The 23,353-nt window shown below is 45.1% G+C and overlaps 1 protein-coding gene across 2 annotated transcripts in view; it reads left to right on the forward strand.

Annotated features, from left to right (window-relative positions):
• USP32 (ubiquitin specific peptidase 32) overlaps positions 1–23,353 on the forward strand; it is a 941,828-nt gene that overhangs the window by 781,713 nt on the left and 136,762 nt on the right. For both annotated transcript variants that reach the window (XM_069226537.1, XM_069226538.1), the window contains exons 25-29: positions 1,277–1,394; positions 3,287–3,498; positions 5,654–5,838; positions 12,557–12,643; positions 19,698–19,818. In XM_069226537.1, coding sequence (XP_069082638.1) covers positions 1,277–1,394; positions 3,287–3,498; positions 5,654–5,838; positions 12,557–12,643; positions 19,698–19,818 — 723 coding nt within the window. The remainder of the gene's footprint in view (positions 1–1,276; positions 1,395–3,286; positions 3,499–5,653; positions 5,839–12,556; positions 12,644–19,697; positions 19,819–23,353) is intronic.

A 23,353-nucleotide genomic window follows, 5' to 3' on the forward strand; every position in this document is an offset into this window, starting at 1 on the left:
GGAGACTATGCACTAAGAAATGATAAACGCTCCCAATAGAAAATCTCTCTGCACTGTCGGACTTGAGGGACCTTGCTGTTAGAGCCTGTAGGTAAAGGAAACAGAGTTCTCTCCGTGATGATGGGGTCTTGTCTACGTATTTTATTTATATATAGCCCGAACCTGATCCCAAGGTATTGGAGCGCTTTACATGAGCACCGGTGACGTTACACAAGGACACATTCATTTTTGGTAGGCACAGGGAGATTGTGATTTGCCCATAATCACAGGATGTTGAGCCGACGCCGAGGCTCTCGGCTGGTTCCCCGGCGCCGAAGTCGGCAGCTTCATTTGAGTATGCAGAGGGCCATGTTGGAGAACTACTTTTACAGGTAACCCATGTTTCCTGGCACCGGACAGTGATTGGTGTCAGTTTTTTGTTGATGTTCTGTGTTGCTAAATAGGCAGCTCTGGAGCATGGACGTCATTTAGGGATCGCCTTGGGGGTCGCAGCTGCGACCCCTGGCTTGTTCCTTGCGACCTCTGGCACTACCTTAGGGACCCCTGGCCTCAGAGGTAGCAAAATCAGTGCCAGGATCATAAGAGCGCTTCTCCTCCTTAGGTTAGATCTCCACTTTCCCTGGATTCTGTCAATTTATTCCCACACTAAGAGCGAATAATATTGTATTATGCACTATTAGTGTATTAAAGAATTTATTACAGTTAGCTGGAATACGACCCTCCCTGGCTGCTGAGGTATGTAAATAATGCCTTTAAATGAATGTTGTGTGGGTGCTTGCGGGTGAGGGTGTGTTCATGTGAGAATGAGCGTGCGTATGTGTGTAAGAATGCTTGTGTGAATGAAGGGAAAGTTTAAATGGGGTGTGATGTCTCTTCCGCTACCCCTAGCATTTTGATGAATTGACGTTCATTCTTTGGAGCTCTTCTGGATTGATGTGCCACAGCATATCATAGATGTTTACATTTTATTATAGAAAACGTTGTGTGAAATGGCTACAGTCTTTCTGCTTATTCATTTTACATCTGTGGAATAATGGCGCCACGTGTATTACAATCGCGCCAGACGCGTTTGCTCTGTCAAATGCTTGTTTTAGATTGCTACCAAGAATGACTGCTGCAATTTGCCCTCATAGAAATGCTGGTCTGCGTGTGCTAAACACACACTTCTTAATTGTAATACCAAGGAATGGCGTAGTGGTTTCCGTGTAGTCTGCCGTTTAAAAATATGGCTTATTTTAAAAAGAAAATAATTGTGTTTGTTTCTTTTACCCTAAAGAACTTTCCTCAAGACAACCAAAAGGTACGGTTATCAGCAAGTGGATTTCTTTGTGCATTTGAAATACCGGTTCCAGGCTCTCCGACTTCTGCTTCTAGCCCCGCGCCTGCGCAATCAGGTAAAACACAAAAGGATGTAAATTAAAGAGACATTTCCATTCATAGTTTAAACCATAAATGTGTACCACTCTGGCATTGTTAATGGTGTGTCTTATAGAATAAATCTTTATTCACTGTGGGTCTGCCAGTAGACGGCGTGTACCATGACTTGTTACTTGAGCAAAAAGAAAAGTTAATGACCTGGTGATATGTAGATAGCTATGCCGAGGCTTCTACAAAAACAATGAAGTGACGTGTGGAATGCTTGAGTTAATCTCAGCAATTTGTGTCTAACCTCAGCCTCATTCCCGTTTATCCTTTTTTTGTCCACTGCACAACTACAGACACGAACCTTACCAGAACAACACAAGCAATCCCAACAAAGCCAAAATTTATCTGGGGTTGCTTTTGTTATCCTTTGGAGTCAGTTCGGCATGGACTGTTTCCTAATCGGACCAAGTCTGATTTCAGCAAAGGTTGGTCCTCATCTGTAATAAAAAAAACTGAGAAACAATGATGAACTGGAATGGGACCTAAAATAATTATGAGCAGCTGCAATTGTCTCTGTTGTTGCGAGTCACTAATTTTAATTTTAATACGCATACAGAGTATAAACCTGAAACCAAAAGAAGCAGCAGCAAAATGTAATAGGGGGTATCTAAATTGATCAGAAACGTTATGCACAGGCAGGCCAACAGCATTTGTGCAAACCATAATGTTCTTAATTATCAAAATAAATCTGACTTTTTTTTTTTTTACATATTTCCAACCATCCCAGTGGACTTCATCTTCGTGCGTCACCATCATTCAAGGCATAAGAACCACACATATATTGGGCTTTCTGATTCTTTACCTTCTCCACAACAGACTATCATTGATTCTGTGTTGTATTGTTTAGGATTAGTAAAATGCGTTTACATTACTAAAATAATAGAATCTAAACATTAACAGTTTGACAGCATTTGGAGCCAATTAGTATATTTTCTTCAATGAACTGTAAATTAAAAGGAAATACTATAAATGTATTTTATAATGTTCAACTGATTTGTGTCAAGTTCACACCGACCCATGTAGCCATTGATAGAAATGCTTAATTGTTTTGGTATTTTAAAGTAGTTTTCACCAGTAATATTTGCAGTTCTTTGCGTTTACCAAGTCAGCCATTTTGTTAGGTTTAGCACTGTGTATAACAAAATCAAATTATGACTCATCTGATGATATTCCTTCGGCAAAATCAGATTATGAAAGCTTTATTTTTTTATTTTTTCCTTATTCACAATGCAATAGTACGCAAACGAGAAGAGGTGACGGCTGGATGCATTTATAACACCAGTAGATATAATCAGAGAAGTCTCTGTATCTAGTATTATATAGTGAAACCTGAAGTATCATTGGCAATTAATGCAGCCAGCATCAAGTTTCAGACAGGGTACACTTGTAAATTGACAAGGCAGGCACTGTCACAGGTGAGTTGAGGCATGGGTTTGCTTGCTGGCCCAATGTCAACTGGAAATGGTGGGGTGCACGTACTCGATTTGCATTTAGTATATCATGCAAGGACGATAGTTTGATTTAGATTTTTGGCACTGTAATGCTAATAGTCTTCTTCATCAACATTTCTTCCATGCTCATTGGCTGATGTTGATGGAGACTCATTGATAGGTGGTCATGGGTAGACAGTGATAAGACTGAGTACAAGGTTCATGAAAACGCCTCAGTTACATTTAGAGAGCATAAGGTGAGCTGGTGGTCCCTCACACACACCAGGAAGATGACCATTGATATTCATGCTACAGCACTATTTTCAGCCAATTAACCAAACAAAGCTTTTAGTGTCAATTGCCCTTTATCTTTTAAGTACTTATAAAGTCTCAGCTCTCAAGTGATTGTTTTTATTTACTTAAATTCACAGATACCTGCATTGTGCCATCATCTAATGGCATTCATCATAATTCTACCAATGGTGATGTGTGCAGACCTACTCTCATACCCAATGGAATGCCAAACACTGTAGTGCCATGTGGAACAGAGAGGAGTCTCCCCAATGGAGTCCTATACAGTCATGTTTCAGTCCACCCAGAAAGTCCCTTTATAGGATACATAATCGCTGTTCATAGAAAAATGGTAAGTGTGCAAGATGTTGGGGAGGGGGAGCAAGAGATTGTTATTCCCCTGTAACTTCGAGTTCTGTATTCTGTGACAGCAAAGTTTATTGCAATGCTCAGCGAGTAGGTGGTCTCTGGTTTCTTAGTATGTTCTTTCTTGTACTTGTACATTTGCCTTTGTGAATCTTTGCAATGCAATATGTTCAAGGCAAGTACGTAATATTAACTGGAAAGCATTATTTGTGTTTTAATAGCGTTTGTGAGTCTAATGGAATTATTTGAATCTAACCTTATGAGCAGCCCAATGGCTAAATGTATACACCCTTGTAAGTGGACTTCTGTGCCATGTAGGAATGATAGGGTAGAGTTGCGTGTCGCAATTCCCATGGGATCTCTCAACCATGCTTCAGTGAGCACTAATAGCTCTGGTGCTGGAACACATTGTGGCAGCGAAAGGGGCATGAGACCCTTTGCAGTTTCTGAGGTTACGTCATTGATAATAAGTAGCCCTTTGTCCTCTTAAAAAAAAAAAAAAAATGCCTGGAACTTTCACACACAAGCACACAGGCCACATGAGGCACACGTTTGTCAGTAATAACAGTAAGAGTGCATTCTTTTTTCTTTTTTTTTTTTTTTAGCTGAATTTTATAATATTCGTCCCAGAAGAACTAAGGGCCACATGTACGTAGCTTTTTTCTTTTCGCAAATGAATCGGGACGTTTATAAGAAGAAAAAAGCACTTTGGTATGTGCAGACCCTATTTTGAGATTCGGTAATTGCGAGTCTCAGTGCAATGTTTGGTATGATTGTTTTGTGAATGTGGTCACAAAACAATCACAGTTAACCCATGTGCAAACGGGAAGGGCTCCCCATGGGACCCCTTCCTCTTTGTGAATGCATGCGAAAATATTTTTTTCAGTTCCTGCTCTATAAAAATGATAAGAAATCTTTTCATTTTTGTTTTTGAAATGCATCCCGTTTTCCTTTAAGGAAAACAGGCTGCATTAAAAAAAAAAAAAAAAAAAAAAAAAAACTGCTTTATTTAAAAGCAGTCTCCGGCATGGTGGTCTGCTCTCCTAGAAGAACTAAGGGCCACATGTACGTAGCTTTTTTCTTTTCGCAAATGAATCGGGCCGTTTGTAAGAAGAAAAAAGCACTTTGGTATGTGCAGACCCTATTTTGCGATTCAGTAATTATTTACCGAATCGCATAATAGGTTTGCGAGTCTCAGTTAGGAAGGGGCGTTCCGTTCCTAATTGTGAGTCTCAGTGCAATGTATGATTGTTTTGTGACCGTGAATGCGGTCACAAAACAATCACAGTTAGCACCAATTTCAAATTGGTGCTAACCCATGTGCAAACGGGAAGGGCTCCCCATGGGACCCCTTCCTCTTTGTGAATGCATGCGAAAATATTTTTTTCAGTTCCTGCTCTATAAAAAATTAAGAGAAATATTTTCATTTTTGTTTTTGAAATGCATCCCGTTTTCCTTTAAGGAAAAACAGGCTGCATTTAAAAAAAAAAAAAAGAAAAAAACTGCTTTATTTAAAAGCAGTCTCCGGTCCCTGTGAGTGCGGCCATTCCCAGTGGGGTCGCAAAGTGCGACCTACCTCATGAATATTAATGAGGTAGGTCATTTGCGACCCCATTGGGAATCGCAAACAGTGTAATGTATACTGTTGTACATATGGTTTTGCGAGTCGCAAAACTCTGGGTCGTTCATCTGGCCCTAAGTACCCTAATGTTCAACCTGAAAATGCTGGTATGGATTTCGCTTAGAGATGTATTAGGTCTTACCCAGTTCATTAATATATATATATATATATATATATATATACACAATGGTTTTAAGACCATTATTGAACCATACTGGCTGTGTAAGCAAGTCATCCTCACTTTAACATCGCTTTTTCTGCAGTGGCAACATTTTAAGAACGGCTACGGAATGCTCTGTGTGAGGGCTAATGCCCTCAATTACAATGTAACCTGGTCAAGGGGAATCCCTTTCATCTCAAACAGATGACTCCTGAAAGCAGAGTTCAGGCCATAAATTGCATCATCTCTTAGGTGGCCTCTATAATTAGCATACTAATGACAGTTTATTCTCTGCAGCAGTTCTTGATAATATTTGGCTACCTCCTAAATGTCCACATGGCTATTTTTATTTGTAATTAGATGCGGACTGAGCTGTATTTCCTGTCGGCTCAGAAAAATCGTCCCAGCCTGTTTGGAATGCCTTTAATTGTCCCCTGCACTGTAAATACCCAGAAGAAGGATTTGTATGATGCTGTGTGGATCCAGGTCTCCCGGTTAGCCAGCCCTCTTCCTCCACAAGAAGCAAGTAACCATGCCCAGGACTGGTAAGTACCCTGCTCTTGTGGTGCCCATATTTTTTCATCGTCTTTTCCATTTCTGTGTCATTATTCTTGTAGTGCTGAAGATACTAAGGAATATAACTAACTGCTAGAAAATATAGACTCACTGGAATTTTAAATTAGGAGACTTGGGTCCTCAACATATATTCCTTAACATACACAACTGTTCAACTTGCCTGATTTTTCTAGTGATTCATTCCATTAATACATTTTATCCATTCTTTGCCTGTTCAGCCTGCAAAAGATTTACCATGAATTTGAGCCAGCATACGTTCTACCACTGAATTCACTTTCTTTCCTGCGGATCTCAGAATGATATAGATTGACGTTGCTTTTTGTAAGGAGGTGAATGACCAAATGGCTGTAGAATTTTCAGAGAACTGTAAGAATTGTACTTCTCTAATGCCTGAGCCCAACATAAACAATTGGCGTAATTAGCTTTAGCATCAATGCTGGCCTTTTGAGTCAGTGTGCAATGTTTGTGAAACATCTCATGCGTTTGTTGCAGTATTGTTACTTAAAGTTAATTTTAGAACACTTCATAGACTCTCAACTCATGTAGGACTCTTTTTACACTGTAAATAATAGTAAATTAAAGAACGTATCACATTTTTATTCTTTTTTTTTTTTTTTTTAATGAACCAATTTTATTATTTTTGGAAAACAAAAATAACAACAATCGTACTGCATTCCATTCAGCCCCCAATGGTCCCTCCCCCACCAATCACTGCGTAACAGGATCTAACACAGGGGACAAGCCCTAGTAATACAACCATTTGCTGCAGACCTTGGTAAATTTCTGAGAACAACCCCTAACATTGTAAGTTGGCCCGCTTGTTTGGCACACTACTCCATACCAGAGCTGCAGCCTGAGGGTCTGGGACAATTTCCAATTCTTTGCATTGTCTTTCTTGGCCACCAATGTCGCCAGCTCCATCAACTGTCGGTCACCTGTTGAGCCCCCAGGGTCCTTTGAAAGCCCTAAAAGGGCTATCTTCTGGGTAAGTGTGAAGGTCGTGCCCAGGACCCTGAAAAGCATGTGCCTTACCAGGGACCAGTAGTGATCGATACGTGGGCAGCTCTGCAACATATGAAAAACGTCTGCTTGGGGAGGGCGGAACACCTGGGGCAGTTAGGGTCTGGCCAAAGGCCAGCCTGCTGGAGCCAACGGGGTGTTATATATGTGAGGTGTAAATAATATACCTACACTAGCCTGAGCCATGCATAAATAGCGAGTTCCCTGGGGTTCATACAGGCCGTCTGCCACTCCATGTCATCCAGGTCTCCAACCTAGCCCTCCCATCTCATCAGATGTCACTTGCTCCTAACCTCCATCATAGCCTGAGCAACGGCATTTGCGATGCACAGAGGGAGGCTTCTCCAGAGGAAGGGACAGAGGTGGGCCACAACCTCAGTAAACCAGGTATTGTATATATGGCGTGGAATATTCTGCAAATTGTTAAGGAACTGCTAGTGTTTATCATTTTGATGAGTGTGACATGGCCCAGGGTGTTGAAGGGGAGGGTGGACCTCCTGGTCAGCATCTGCTGCCCTCCCCAGCTCTTCTGGCTGTTGCTGCCTCTGCCTTGCCTGGGAACGAACTGAGAGCCTGCCTGACTCTCAGTTCGAGGCCCTCCTCTACCCGCAGGCTCCTGTCTGTGCCTCATCCCTGGTGGTCGACTGGCCATCCTCAAGTAAGTATCTCTCTCTATCTCTCCATCGTAAACAAGTCATCACTACATGGCAAGGCCAACTCAGAAGAACAATGCACCACCATGGAACACCTTCACTTCCTGGTCCACACCGATCACAACTCCTCCATCCACGGCACCCTGGTCTGCAGACCACCCGGCCCCGCCCAGCATTCATCGACGACCTTGTAGACATCGCCATTCCCCAGGCCCTGGTGTCCGATGACTACCTCCTCCTTGGCGACCTGAATTTCCACCTCAAGGACCACAATGATCCAAACACCACCGATCTACTCGACAACCTCGCCACCCTCTTCCTCAGATGGCTGATCATCGCGCCCACGCACATCTCGGAAGAGACACTGGACACCATCTCCATTTCAAGCAGACGGATTATCATTGAGTCCATCTTCACTCCCAGACTGGAACGACCACTGCTGCCTATAATTCACCATCACCGCACCCAGTAGCCTCATGATCCCCCACAGGAAATGGAACAAAATAACCTACCACCAGTTCACCACAACTCTCGCCAAATCCCTCCCGCCTCCCTCCGATGACACCAGCACCGCAGCAAGCAATCTCAATGCATGGATCACCAAATGCGCCAACACTCTAGCCCCCCTCCGTCTGAGATTGGCCAAGCACATACCAAAGAAAGTCAGCTGGTTCACCACCGAACTCCAGGAATCGAAACTCACCCGCAGGTGCCTAGAGAAAAAATGGAGGAATAGCCAAACCAGCGAAGATCTCACCTCTTTCAAAGCCGCCATGCACTGCTGACACATTAAGAACGTAAGAAAGAACACACTCCGGGAATGCATTAACTCCTCCACACACAACACAAAGGAACTTTTATCAGCCATCAACGAGTTCACAAATCCCCCTCCGAAGGCACCAGCATCCCCTTTTTGCAAGACCTCTGCAACAAACATGCCACCTTCTTCCACCGCAAGATCCACGACATCTACAACAGCTTCCTCTAGGAAAACCAACCCAGCACCAGAACCTATAACCCCCCCCGCTTCAGAACCCACCCAGACCATCCACAGCTGGTCCACGCTCACCACGGAGGAAACAGAAAGCATTATGAACAGCACCTGCTCTGGAGCCCCCACGGACCCTTTCCCACACCACATCTATGTCAGAGCCAGCCCATCCATTGGCCTCGAGCTCCGGAATCACGATAAACCACTCAATCAACACTGGCACCTTCCCCGAGGACTGGAAACAAGCTGAAGGACGCCCCCTCCTGAAGAAACCCTCTGCTGACCCATCAAAACTAAAGAACTTCCGGCCCATCTCGCTGCTACCCTACCTAGACAGAATACTAGAGAAGGCCATCAACACACAACTATGAAATTTCTTCGAGGTCAGCAACTTCCTCGACAGCTCCAAGTCCGGGTTCCGCAGCAACCACAGTACGGAGACAGCTTTTCCTGCAGCCACCAATGACATTCGATCACTTCTAGACTGCAACCACACTGCAGCATTCAACCTCTCAGCGGCCTTGACGTAGGAATCTGTGGAACAGCCCTGAAATGGATCCACTACTTCCTCTCCGGTGGGACTCAGAAGGTCAGGCTACTCCCTCCCTACACATCTAAACCCACAGGAGTCAGCTGCGCAGTTCCCCAAGGATCCTCTCTGAGCCCAACTCTTTTCAACATATACATGACCCCACTCGCAGCCATCGTCAGAAGCCACAAGATAAACATCATGTCATACGCTGATGAGGCACAACTCATCATTTCCCTCACCGAACATCTGGACACGGCCAAAAGGAATTTCAACTCGGGAATGGAAGCTGTCACCACCTGGATGAGAGAAAGCTGCCTCAAGCTCAGCTCTGACAAGACAGAGCTCATCATTTTCGGAAACGCCACCTCAGCATTGGACCACTCCCAGTGGCCCACATCTCTCAGCACCCCGCCTTCACCAACTGAGCTTGCCCGCAACCTAGGCATCATCATCGACTCCTCCCTGTGTATGATCCGACAGGTAAACTCAGTCACCTCCTCCTGCTGGCACACCCTCTGCAAACTCCAGAAAGTTTTCAAATGGATCCCAGCAGACTGCCGCAGGACAGTCACCCACCCCTTAGTCACAAGCAAGCTTGACTACGACAATGCTCTCCATGCCAGTACCAGGACGAGAAACATAAAAAAGCTCCAACTCATCCAGAACTCCTCCCCCAAACTTGTCCTTAACCTCCCACAAACTTGTCCTTAACCTCCCACGCCAAGAACATATCTCCCGGCACCTGAGGACCCTCCACTGGTTCTTGATAGAAAAACGAATCACCTTCAAGCTTCTCACCCACACGTACAAAGCCATACACAACGTAGGACCGGCCTACCTGAATCACTGTGTCTCCTCCACACCTCGCCAGATCCCTCCGCTCCACTCAACTGGCTCTGGCCACTATCCCTCGCATTTCGAAAAAACCCTGCCTGGAGGACGATCCTTCACCTACATTGCAGGAAAGAGCTGGAACAAGCTGCCCCTATACCTGAGACAAAGCCCATCGCTCAGCATCTTCAGGAAGAACCTCAAGATGTGGCTCTTCGAATGAGGCTACACCCCGTGCCTTGAGACCCTCAGCCGCACTTTACAAAAACTGATCGATCGATTGATTGATTGAAGTAGTCAAGTGAATCTAAGTTGTTCAAAGGAGTGGCACGAGGCTAAGAAAATGCTTGAGCTTTGGCAGGGTGGATATGTGGACCCCCAAGGATTTGAAACTGAGTCCCCAGATCAGGATGTCCTGTTGCCAGTCCTGCACAGCTTCTCCCCGGTACAGGAACGAGGAGTGATTTCGCCAGATTTCTCCAGAGGCCTCACGAAACAGGCTCAAGATGTCCAATACTCGGGGAGCAGATGTCCAGGGGTTGTTGGAAAATACTAGAACATTGTCCATGTATGAGGCAAAACTGTCCTCCAGTGTGTCACTCCATCTCCACCCCGCAGCTGGGCATTCCACCGCACCAGAAGGGCTAGGGGCTCGAGAGCCAGTACATAGAGGCGGGGGGACAGAGGGCACCCCTGCCTGGTACCACGCTTAATTGGAAATTTCAGGGATAACACCCCCATTAACCAGGAATTGCGCTGTGGTTTGTGCATAGACAACATCGATAATCCAGCGAAAACAAGCACCAAAACTTATATGAAGTAGTATCTGCCAGAGAAAATCCCAGCCCACAATGTCTAACGCCTTTTCGAAGTAGATCAGCATCAGGGCTGCCTCTCCCTCTGCATCATAGGCATTCACCAAGGCCTTGTGCACTTGACGAATGAGGTGTCTTGTGCTTCGGTTGGGCATAAAGCCGCATTGATTGGTGTGGATCAAGGTTTTAAGGACCGGTCGCAGTCTATTTGCTAGGGATTTGGCCTATATTTTAACATCTGAATTAATCAGGGTGATCAGGCGGTAGGAGGCACACCTCAGGACAGGCCTATCCGATTTGGTAAGAACCACAGTGGTGGCCAAGTCGAGATCTGAAGGGAAGGAGCCTTTGTCACCTGCCTCTTTATAGCAAAGCAATAGGTGTGGGCTAACAATATCTCGGAATTTCTTGGAATGACTCGGAATTTGGAATAACACTCAAGAGGAAAGCCATCAGGGCCCGGAGTCTTTCCGGGTTTCATAGATGGATGGCTGTGTGGGTAGGTGGGGTTTGTGGAATAAAACCACAACCCCCCTGGAGCCCTTTCCGACGCTAGAATGATATACTCAGGTTTTCCCAACCTGTGAAGAAATGGACTGTGTGTTCCCAGGAGGTGGGTTTCCGGTAGAAGCACCACACTCAGTTGGTGGCGTTTGAGGGACCTGAGGACTGCAGTGTGCTTGATACAGTTTAGGAGGCCAGTGACGTTTTCACGAAAGGATGCTAAAGAGGGCCATGAGGAGAGTGTGAGGTGCTAATTGGTGGAGAAGCCATACACCTCAGGCACTGGTGTAGCGATTCAGACCCCAAGCCCTTTGTCTGCGGGCAGAGTCACTGGGGGAGGTCGGAGGGTGGGGGTGGGGGGGGGGGTGGCGGCACTATCCCTGGGGGCTTCAGGCATTGGTCCCATGCAGGCCAGCTACTCCAAACAAAGGGGGAACACCAGGAGCGTGGGAGGAGCAGACTAAACAACACCTGCAGCACTCTTAATAGTGCCCCCGGCATCCAAAAAGCAACCCACTAACTGGCACCAAAGCAGTCGACTTCGACCTCCAGGGCTCAGCGACACTTCCTCCCGGCCTGTTTAGTCCGAAGCCCCCTCCCACCTAGACCAGGTGGAAAACAAGGAAAATGGGGTGGGGGAAGGGTGCAAGAACCCCTCCAGTCATCTAAATTGCCACTGCACTTTGTCACCCAGTGGTCTCCTCGGGTCTCCCTCCAGGCATGCAGTGCGAACTCTGAGCGCCAACAGGTCTGGGGAACAAGACTGTTTCAGGGCCCCAGCGGTCAGCCGAATCTCGCCAGCAGGGCGCCATGGGTTATCTTAATGGCTCCTCCAAGCCCCCACCAGGGCATACGCTCAGTGAGGTGGGCAAGCCCAGGGTGCCGGGCAGTCAGCTCCGGTCGTCGCCATGTGGGTAAAGGCAGCGCGCAAAGGCCTGCCCGTCATCTGCTCCCAGCGAGCGCTGCTGTTCCCACTGACGGCCGCGCGCGATCAGGACGGTCTGATCAGAGCTCTGCTACCAGCCAGAAGAACAGGGGTGGCTGATGCAGCAGGATCACGGAGGGGGTGCCGAGAGCATCTCCAAGACACATCCACCGTTTTGGCTGCTTCGACCACCACCCCCAATTTGGTGTTTTCGAAACGCAATTTCAATACCTGGTCGACCTGTGAAATTAATATGGTGTTTCTCACTTTCATACATATCAAACGGCTGTCTAGTAAGATTAATAGCATAGCATTGACATATAACATTTGACAATTATAATTATTAAAAATCTAGAAATATTCTACTGAAGTCTGGCCCATGCTAATGTGTCTGTTGATTTGGTTCTGTGTTTCAGTGATGACAGCATGGGATATCAGTATCCGTTTACCTTAAGAGTTGTGCAGAAGGACGGCAATTCTTGTGCTTGGTGTCCATGGTACAGGTAAATTGCTTTTCATTAGATATATATTGAATGGGTTTTTCCTTGTAGTACATATATATTTTGGTTTACTTCCCCAACTTGAAGAATTTAAAAGGCATACATAACCAATTTCTACTCGGAGATTTAGCTTTGTGTAGTTAGTGCACTGGGAATAGCTTAGAAATTGTAGTTATCTGAATTTTGGTTTAGATAGTGGCCTTCATAGAAGTAAATCAGTTTCAGTTTTTGAATATGCCAGTAACGAAAATGAATAAAGGCATTTGGTCCTAGATTCCCTCCTGTCTATGGTAATCTACTTTGTCATGTTGCATGCTTTACAAACTCATGAACCTCCCCCCATTTTAACATTCTCTATGTAATTGCTAGTACACTAAGAAGTCCAAACTATTGACTGCCATATGAAAACACTAGGTCATTTTAGCTAAATCACTTTGGCTAGCTGTAAAGCCCCTGCTCTTACTAAGTTATTATCAGAGTTCGTGTTGGAAATTGTGACACCTGCACACAAATGCACACACTTATACCCACTAATTTGTTCATCGAAGACATAGGGCCTCATTACGACCCTGGCGGCCGGTGGTAACACCGCCAACAGGCTGGTGTTGTACCACCAGCATATTATGACCGTGGCGCATTATCTACGGCCATACCGCCGGCCCCTCCAACATACCGCCAGGCGGTCATAATCCCCAACTGCCAACCTGTCCATGGCGGTACACACTGCCATGGAAAGGCTGGCAGTAAGGGGGACTCGGGGTGCCCCTGGGGGCCCCTGCACTGCCCATGCACTTGGTATGGGCAGTGCAGGGGCCCCCAGGCAGAGCCCCATCGCATCAACATTGCCGCCGGCTCTATTACGAGCCGACTGCAATGTTGATGTGACTTTTCCGCTGGCCCAGCAGAAAAGTCATAATAGGGAGCCAAATATACCGCCAGCACTGGCGGTGTAGTGGCGCCCACAGCTTCAGCAGTCTTTTTAAAAGACCGCCAAAGTTGTAATGAGGGCCATCGTCTGTAGTGACAAAAATTTAAAAAACAGTGATCTACACCTACATTTGATTTGATTCCAGAGAACATTTTATCATTTTTAGTTTGCCAACTCTAGCCACATAGATCCATGAACTTGGATTATTTAATTTGATGATCTGCCTTTCTACCATGCTTAGTTATCTGAATGATCCGCCCCTAACATATTCAACTCATCTTGTCAGTTCGGCATGAGGCTTGGACTATAAGAACATCAACTGCCCTCGAATTCCTTTTGAATATTTAATACCTACTCACTAGCTGCTTGTCTATAATGATAACGTTAATTGCAAATCCCCTTTACGGCCTTTGCACCTTGCAAAACAGTCATTTGCTTGTCTCATTCACATGTGACATACCTTATTTCCTATGTTGTTTAGTTCTTTTTGTTACCCTGTTGTGCACTTGCAGATGGTTATTGTTAGTTTGAATAGTTTCTTTTAAACATAAATAACACCCAAATCAAGCCTCATTAATTTTGTTCAACATCTGTGCAATTGTTATGTAGAAAAATGGCATACATTACCTTTCTATGGGAACTTCTAGCACCAGACTTCTCATCTTTAGAATATCCCAGGTGCCAGACTGGAAATTCAGAAATGTTCACAGCAGTACTACTGTGCGCTGCACAGCCCTGTGTTGGTTTTGACCTACCCCAGACGTGATGGAGCAGAGGTGAATTTAATCCGCATCAGTTCCTTTCTTTCCATACCTTTGTACTCTAATCCGGACCTCTACTTCAGTTTCCATTAATTTTGTATATCTGTTGCTAGCAAGCTATGTAAAAACCTAAAACTGCACGGTTCAAGCCAGATGACAGTGACCAATCCACATGAGGTGTTCCTTTGGTCTCTGTGCTTTGGGCACGACTTCACGTCATGTGAAGAGTGTGCCCCCATGCACCCAAAAACGATCTGCGATTGTGAAGCAAAACATTAGAAGAAGTCACAGATTTTGCATAAGGCCAGACCTGCTCCAGATCAAGAACATAAACCTGCTGTTGCATTTAAGACCAATCCCAAGACAAATCCTCAGTGGGTATGAAATTGTCAAGTAAGTGAAAGTCCTAGTTGAAGAGGAAACATAAGAAGGCAAAGTAGGACTATACTCCCCATCCCGCCATTCTCTATCAAAAGAGAAGTTACACGGGTGTCCGATCAACGCTTGAGGAATGCCCCCATGTTCCCTGGGCTATTGAAAACAACACAGCAGACCAAGGTCTTTAAGGAGGGCATGCTGCATATTTTAGCACTCTTCCTTCTCCCTCTTGAGGGGGGGGGGGGGTGGCTTTGAGCCCAAGGATCTGCAGAGGCCTTCTGCAGGGTTACCACTGGCAGACCTGTCTGCTGTCTTTGCCCCTCCAAACCGCACGGAGTTCCACAGTGACTCTAGTGCTGACTTTCTTTAGGGCTTTGAGACCTATTCCAGTTTCACTTTCATCAACGCAAATACCACAGACACTGGCGCCGGATGGTTTTCTGGTGCCTACCACCAAACTGAATCCATGGTCATGCTCAATCCACTCCAGTGCACATCATTCCTATACATCCTGATTCAGACACCAAATCAGCCACCGCCACAGAGCCATCCTCCGAGGCTCCATTATCTTTTTGATTTCCATTTGGGTCAAACTTTCCCTCGCGACGATGACAGTATTGATGTTGGGAATGATTTGTCCCTTCATTACGATGATGACAGTTCAAATATGGATGTGCAAGAGGACAGAGGACTCTGTACTTTCCCTAATATGGGATTATTGATCCCATAGGGTTCCCAACAGAAGAAAGTGCTTCATTTGCTGTGGCCTCCATTGAGCTGGTTGATGAACAGGCTGCACCGGTCACCTCTGCCCGCACAGCTCTCGCCCCAGTTCTTTCATAGCCAGGAATGGAGATCCAGTAGGACATGTGCAAGTCCCCAAGGGCACCATTTTTCCCAGTCCTCCTCCTCTGTGGCAATAACCTCCAAACCACTTTAATTTGCCCTTAGCAGCAAACACCTATCTGGTGGGAGGCAGAATCCAATGCCTTTTCCCGGATGGTACAAGTTTTCACGTACCATCACTGGCTATTGAAGGCAGGTTTCCACAGTCCTGTCCCCCTATTCCTCTCAAAGCTGATGGGGCACATGTCACTGCTGGGCTGACAAGGTCATTTGGGGGAGGTTGAGATCAGAGTACTGGGCTCTAGGGATGTAGCCCAGCATGAGATCAGTCTGTGGGTGTTGGGGGGCCAATCACCTAGTGCTGAAGGCCATCTTTTTGTCCGTCAAGGGGAGGCTGATGCAGCATCTTATGGGCAACACCACTGCACTGTGTTACTGCAACAAGCAAGGTGGAGCGGGGTCTTGCATCCTGTGCCAAAGGGCACTGCTCCTCTGGAGTTGACTGGATCGTCAAGGTACTTTAGATTGGGAACCCTCTGGCAGGATCTTTAAACATCTGGGTGGACAAATTCAGCAAACTGCGCCTGGTGGATCATGAACTGAGGCTGATAGTGGGGATCTTTCTCACCATTGGGAACATGCAGTGTCAAAACTTCTGTGAATTGGAGTTTTAAAGAAATTTCTGTCTTGGAGACTCATTCCACTTCTGTACGTCTCTAAACCTCTGCCTTTCCTGCCCGAGTTCTGAAGATGATCAGGAACAACTGAGCCCAAGTCATCGTAGTAGCTTTGGATTGGGCTGGGAGAATGTGATCCCTGGAACTTCTGGGCATGAACATCTGTCCTCAGAATAGGCTACTGCTTCAGAAGGATCTTCTGTCATAACAGGGCAGGGCTCTGCACTCAAACGTATGCAGTTTACACCTCCATGTGTGGAGAGCAAGCTAACTGCGTTTAGGTTAGCACCTGAGATACTGGATGTCATCCTTGCTACCACCCTTCCCTCTTAAGTTCATCTATACCTGGGGCTCTGGCAAATTTGTGGATGGATGTGGAGTCTACAACACAGACCCCTTACAAGACAACCTGTTGGATGTTTTATTGTTTGTTCTGTATTTGATTTAGCAAGTTATTGCAGTTGGGCAATATTGAAGGGAATTTGTCAGCCTTTTCAGACTTTTTCCGTTTGTTGGACCGACCGTCTGTGTTCTGATCACCTGTCATGATGTGGGGTTTTGCAGGTTTGGCACACATTCCCTCCCAAACAGTTTACAATGCCATAGTGGGACCTTAACTTGACATTTCTTCTGTATGCTTCCTTTGAGCTGATGCGCAGCTGCTCGTTGATTCTTCTGAATCTCATGACTGCCTTCCTCATTGCAATCACTTTAGTCTGTCACATGAGTGAAATCCAGGCACTGGTGGTGCAACAGCCCTAGTCCACCTTTTTTCCAGACAAACTGATGCCGAGGACCTGGACTGCCTTCTTGTTGTGGCGCAGTCTGTCCCTCGTCCAGTGTTTAAGCCCCACCCCCAAAGGAGGAGAACAGGCTCCAATGACTGGATCCCAGGAGAGCTTTACGCTTTTACATTGGTTCCCTCAGAGACCATTTGGTGGATTATCATCTTTTTGTGGTGTTTTGAGGCAAAGAAAGACAAGGCAGTGCAGAAAAGAGCTCTGTCAACATGAATAGACGTTTGCATTAAGATCTGCTATGCATTGGCCAAAAAGCAGCCTCTGGAACGTCTGAGTCATTCATGGCTAAGGCTTGCTGTGCGGAGTGCCTGCCCTGGACATCAATCAGGCTGTGATGTGAGCATTAGTACATATGTCAACAAAGCACTACTGCCTTGATACCCAGGTCTGCTGGGCAGGGCATTATTCCTATTCAGTCCTTCAAGACTTTTTGGTCTGAGCTCACTCTACAGACCATGGGGTCCTTTTGGAGGTACTGGTTTGGTATCTATTTGAAAGGTGAGGAGGCTACGGTCAGTAATATCTATCAGAGAATCAAAATACCTACCTTCAGTGATGTGTTTCCTGGTGAATGCTCAGTATCTAAATGCAGTTTCCTAATTTCCCTCTCACCTCCCTGCTCTGAGTGGTCTTTTTTTTTACCATCTAAAAAGATCACACTGTATACCGAAAGCATAATGTTGCAGGCATATATAACCCGCAAACAATACTGTCTTCACTGTTATCTGGCCCTCACCACCTACCCTCAAAACCCATATTGTTGGAAGCAGCTCGCTTCTGTTGGTGTAGATACGTCCAAAGCAAGGCCCCCTCTCCTCCTTACTCCCCTTTGCTACCGCTGTTTCAATTGCCGGGCACCCAAATATTTTCATCACACCATGATACACAGGACATAAACACACTGAATGTGGGTGATTTATACTCCAGCTCCGCGATGTACACCTTTGCGGAACTGGTGTCCGCTGGGGTTATGCACAACGGTGCCTTTCTGACATATAGCGCCATCAAGCGGCTACTCAATAACCTCTGGGGTGCTGGCAACACCGAGCCTCCTGAGTCCCCATTACTTACTACCATCCTCACCATAGGTAGCACAAAAGGCATTATAACTAAATTATATAAAGCATTACTAGCAGCATTTTGCACCACTCTGCTGCATGCTAAGGCACGCTGGGGCTCCGCCCTCCCTTCACCACTACCACAAAAAACCTGGGTCGCAGCTCTCGCAATGATCAAGTCAATATCCCGTAATCCTCGTCTGCGCTATACCAAATTCAATTATATTCACCACTCTTATCCCCGGCTCGCATCCAAAGAATATACCCGAGCACAACCCTGTCATGTCCCAGATGTGCTGCTCCGGCAGCTGACTTTTACCATATGGTCTGGAGTTGCCACTAAATAAACTCGTCCTGGCAACGCGTTACGTACGTCACAGCAGACATTTCGTCCCACACCCTGTTGCCCACACCAGATTCCTGTTTACTTGGCATACGCCACCGCACTAGAGAGAATAAACAGTTACACAGATTTATAGATCTAGCATTTGTTGTTTTCAAGCGCCTAATAGCAACACACTGGAAAGCCCCACACGTCCCATCTCATTCGTCTTGGCTCCGTGACTTACATAATCGCTCACAGGCTGAAGCCCAGACACTTCGCTTATTACAACACAAAGGCCTTATTCAGGATGGCCCCGAAGTTTGGGACACTTTTGTGGTGGCAATAGAAGCGAGGGATGACATATACCCCCCATAAATTGGGCACCATATATAGCTATTACAGTGTTGGTTGAGAGGTTGGTTGGTCTTAGCTGCCCCACCATCATTCACTTTCATTATTAATATCCTCATCCCCTCCCTCAGTGCAACAACAAAATATATCAGGATGCTTCTTCTGCGGCTATGCCTATACGCAACTCATACCTAGCTTGCTTATTATCAAACTAGCTCTGCGCCCCATCATGCCCGCAATGCATAATTCATACCTCAACTATGACCTCCATTTTACTCATACACATTAGCTGTATTCCTCCCTCTTCCTTCCCCCACCTTCTATCGGGGATAGCCAACACTAGAAATGATATTAGTGGCGTTTAGTTGCGTCTTTAACTAGTTATTGCACAGTTGAATGTTTCTTTTTTCTTTTCTTTTTTATTTCGTTTTATGTCTTCTTTTTTCTTTTTTTGACAATTCATTGTGTAACAGCACTGTGCAAGCTTATATATGTAAGTAAACAGATCGCAAAATTATTAACATCCAATGTACTGTTGAGTGAATGTTATGACTAATAAACAGATTTAAAAAAAAAAAAAAAAAGATCGCACTGAAGAGATCAGCACACTAGTGCTGACTATTATATTGTGCTCCATGTTCGGGGACGCGGAAAGAGTCCAGCAAGGAATGGATGCTGGTGCACTGGGGTGGTGCTAATATGCAGCACTGCGCCTTCACTTCAGTGGAGAAGCAAAGCTAATGTGTAGATGTATGGCGCCACCTAGTGGCATGCAGAAGCATTGCTGTGAACATTTCAAGATCAGTTGGGAATATTTTAGAGGGGAGAATCTGCCGTTACCTATCTTCGGCAGAACATTGCCGAAGATAGGTAAAGTGATGTTTTCAACCAAAATTAACGTTTCACTTGGTATTTTGTCTGCTTTTAATTTAGATTTTGCAGAGGTTGTAAAATTGATTGCACTGAGGACCGGGCTTCTATTGGAAATGCCTGCATTGCAGTTGATTGGGATCCCACAGCTCTGCATCTTCGCTATCAGACATCTCAAGAACGGGTAAAATCAATAGTAATTCTGTATGTGTACTGAATTTTAATTGGATTTTATTAATTATGTTTGTGGGAGCCCAATGAAATGTATTGCACGTTGTTGTGGAAGAAAAACTATATTGAGTTGTGTATCAAAGAAAAATGTTGTCGACAGTTAAGATGGCAGAGAATGTTTTAGTATAAAGGAAGTTTATTATAAAATATATTTTTTATCATAAAAGATTCATCCGCAAATAAAAATGACCAACTAAAGTTAATTGATCCCTAATCTAGAACTATGCTAGTTTCAAATGAACTCTGTTTGTCGCGCTACTTTCACTTTATAATTTTTTTGTTTGCGTAGTTACAAAAAAATACAGATACCAGTCAACTACAATTAGAGGCAATGTCATATCCAAGGCATTATACATATGCTTCGTTTCCGTACAGTTTATATATATCACATGGTGAGTGCATCAGTCATACAATCCAGGTGATACGCTTTCCTTTCCCCTTTCAAGCACTATCTTTCCAGTTTCCTTGTACATTGATCTGCGGTGTATATTTGTTTTATCAATGCTCATCATTTCGGAGTCCCTTGATGGTTGAATCCTCCCTTGTTACGTCGCTGTCTGAGGTGGCCAGATACTTAATCTTTGGGGCCCATGTATTTGGAGCCCTAGAAGTAACTAGTAACGTCGGGTATCTCACTATAAATTTAATCTTTCAACCAGTCTCCTACTTTGGGTGCATGTCCCCTACCCTCTTTGAATGCTACATGTCTCTTTGTGAGCACTAACGAGTGTGGTGTAGGTTCACGCTCCACGACTGTAATGTCTGCTACTTATCTCAGCAATTATATATGGACAATACTCCCCAGCTGTTGCGGCTCGGTGGGGCGGCGCAGGGCAGGTCCGGTTGGTATAAAAATTAAGCTAAAAAACAAACACCTCCTCCATCGCGGCGCTCCTCTCTTTTCTTCACCTCTGTCGCTGCAGGGAGGCACAGGCTCCTAGCCAATCCTGACCCTGTTCAGAACAGTGTCAGGATTTGCTGGGAGCGCCCTGGCAGACTGGGAGCCTGTGCATGCTTTCTCCAGCCCAGCAAATGTGTACGATCCTTATGTATAGAAACAGTACATCTACAGACTAATTAATGTAATAGTAGTATACAACAAACAAATCTGAAATAAACCCCACATCGCAGTCCATACCCACACTCTGCCCCCCCCCCCCCACTCCCACGTAGCAGCTGACCCAAAATAGTGCACTGGAGCTCTGGTTTCACAAACCATCCAGGTTAAATGGCAACCAGACTTACTGTATTACAGGCTTGCCAACATTATTTGATATTTTTTTATGTACCATAGTCTGTAATCCTACCACATACTCAACAATTCTACATTTGTAGAGCCAGGTTCATTGTTATTTTTATATACCTTTTTTTGCCCAGATTACATCCTTACCACTTAATGTTATTGTATTTAGTTGTTGAGCTTGCTGTATGCTCATCTTGCGTGGGTGTCAAGACATAAACGTTTCTATTATTAAAATGTTGTTGCCTGCACTGGGTCTGAAAAAATATGGCCCTTCCCTTGCTGCATTATTTTCAATTTTTCGGGGTGCAACATTGTATAGTCTATCTTTTCGGTTGCAGTTTTTTTCTTTTCTGCATTGTAACCCTTCCAGGCCTCTGGAACTGCTAATGGCAAGCTGGGGAAAATGGCAACTTTAGAACCACCATACTCCAAACTACGCTTTTCCCTAGCTTGTCTCAGAACAGGTTCTTGAGCCCTGTAATTTAAAATGTCATGTTATCTGATATTTAGAAAGCGACCATTCAACCGAGGGTATCATGGCACTAACCTTGAGAGAGAGATGAATATACTAGAGCATGAGGCTAATCTTATGGGTGCAACTCATATGCTTTCTTAAAAGAACCAGTTTTTTAAAAGCAGTCCTAAAGGTTTTTAATTCAGTAGATGATCGAATGTGCAGTGGGGGTGATATGAGCTAGGAATGGTTGCGCCGGAGCGTCCAGCAGAGATCTTGGCATTAACTATGAGCTGTCTCCGGCACAAGCAACGTTGAGAATTTAGACATGTTGAGCATGTCTGAGTAGTTTTTCCACATTTGCTTCTAGCTTTCCATTGTTGGTTGTCTTAGCAGTGTTCACTATGCATATATAGTTCTGTGTTGAAATAGAGTCTAAACAACCTTCATTTTTGGACCCGACCGCATTTAGGATTTCAGACTGTCTCTTTGAAAGTAGTAAAATCATCTTCTACGTCTGACACACTCATCTCAGTCATACCAGTCCTGTTAGATTGCCTGTCTAGACGTTCTTGTATGCAGTCCAGCCTAGTCATTAGAGTGTCCACCTTACCATAAGTAGTACTAATACTGTGTTTCATATCTGTTAGCAAGGACCTCACATCCATTTTGTGTGAAACATCTATTGTGTCAGCTGTCATATGATCCTGCATGTTGCCTTAGTTCGCTTTCTAGAACGTTTAATTTTGCTTGAAGTCGAGTTCCTTTCCCATTTTCCAGTCACTGACATACTACTTCTGCGTGTACTGTTTGTTAATTCTTTTGAATGCAAGTGCCTAACACCTTTTAATATTACATCCAGTCAGTTCACGCTTGCATCGTTCAGCTCATCATAGAAGTCACCAAAATCACCCTATGAATAGCAAATAGGAGTACATGATATGATTGTTCTTGTCACTTTAGGGCATCATCAATCAGACGGTAGTTGTTAGACTCAAGCTATTTTTAACTGGGTTCCCTAATGGTTGTATCGTTAATTCAGGCAATAAGTATCCTAATAACTGAACTTGCTGTGTTGCATCACACTTTAAGGTGTTGACTCAGCCAAATGGCTAGTATCCGATGGTATTTCATATTATAGTTCGGGGACTTTTGTGGCCTAAGTCATTGCCGAGTTTTCACAAACTAACATATTCTCAGCCCGAGGATGTCTAGGCCGAAATAATAATTAGCTCTCATACAGCAGTCCCATCAGTTAAGCAAATCAAGAGAACAGCCTCTAACCCCCTTTATTTGCTCCCACTCCTACCTGAGTTGGACCCGTGGCTGGCCCTGCCTCTCATTGCCTGCCACTGCTGCTTGTTTTGGTGCAGTTTCCTACATGCATTTTTCGACTTTTTTACACAGGCTCTGATGCCGCACTCTCTTCCACCACAGCCGATTTAGTGGCAGTCTTACCAACCCCTGCACAGCCTATACTGTCAGGGCCACAGGCAGGCCGTCTTGCTCTTTAATTTTCGGCACTCGCTCCTCTTCTTCCTGCCGCTTACACATATGTCACTCGCCAGCGCCGATTCACTGTCAGGTTCTCCACCAGACAACCACTTATGGCAGGCTGATAAATCCAGAAGGGTGGTCTGCCTGCCCGGTTGCTCTCCAGCTTGCTCCTCCTGCGCTTCTGAAGGTTGCCTCGGCCACACTTTGCTCCCAATCACCTGGTTGGTATGTAAAGTCACTATTCGAGTCTCTGCCAGTCAGGTAATTCAGTACCAGCCTCCTTTTATATTTGTA

The sequence above is a fragment of the Pleurodeles waltl genome, chromosome 3_2 (genome assembly GCF_031143425.1).
Source record: "Pleurodeles waltl isolate 20211129_DDA chromosome 3_2, aPleWal1.hap1.20221129, whole genome shotgun sequence".
Lineage (NCBI taxonomy): Eukaryota > Metazoa > Chordata > Amphibia > Caudata > Salamandridae > Pleurodeles > Pleurodeles waltl.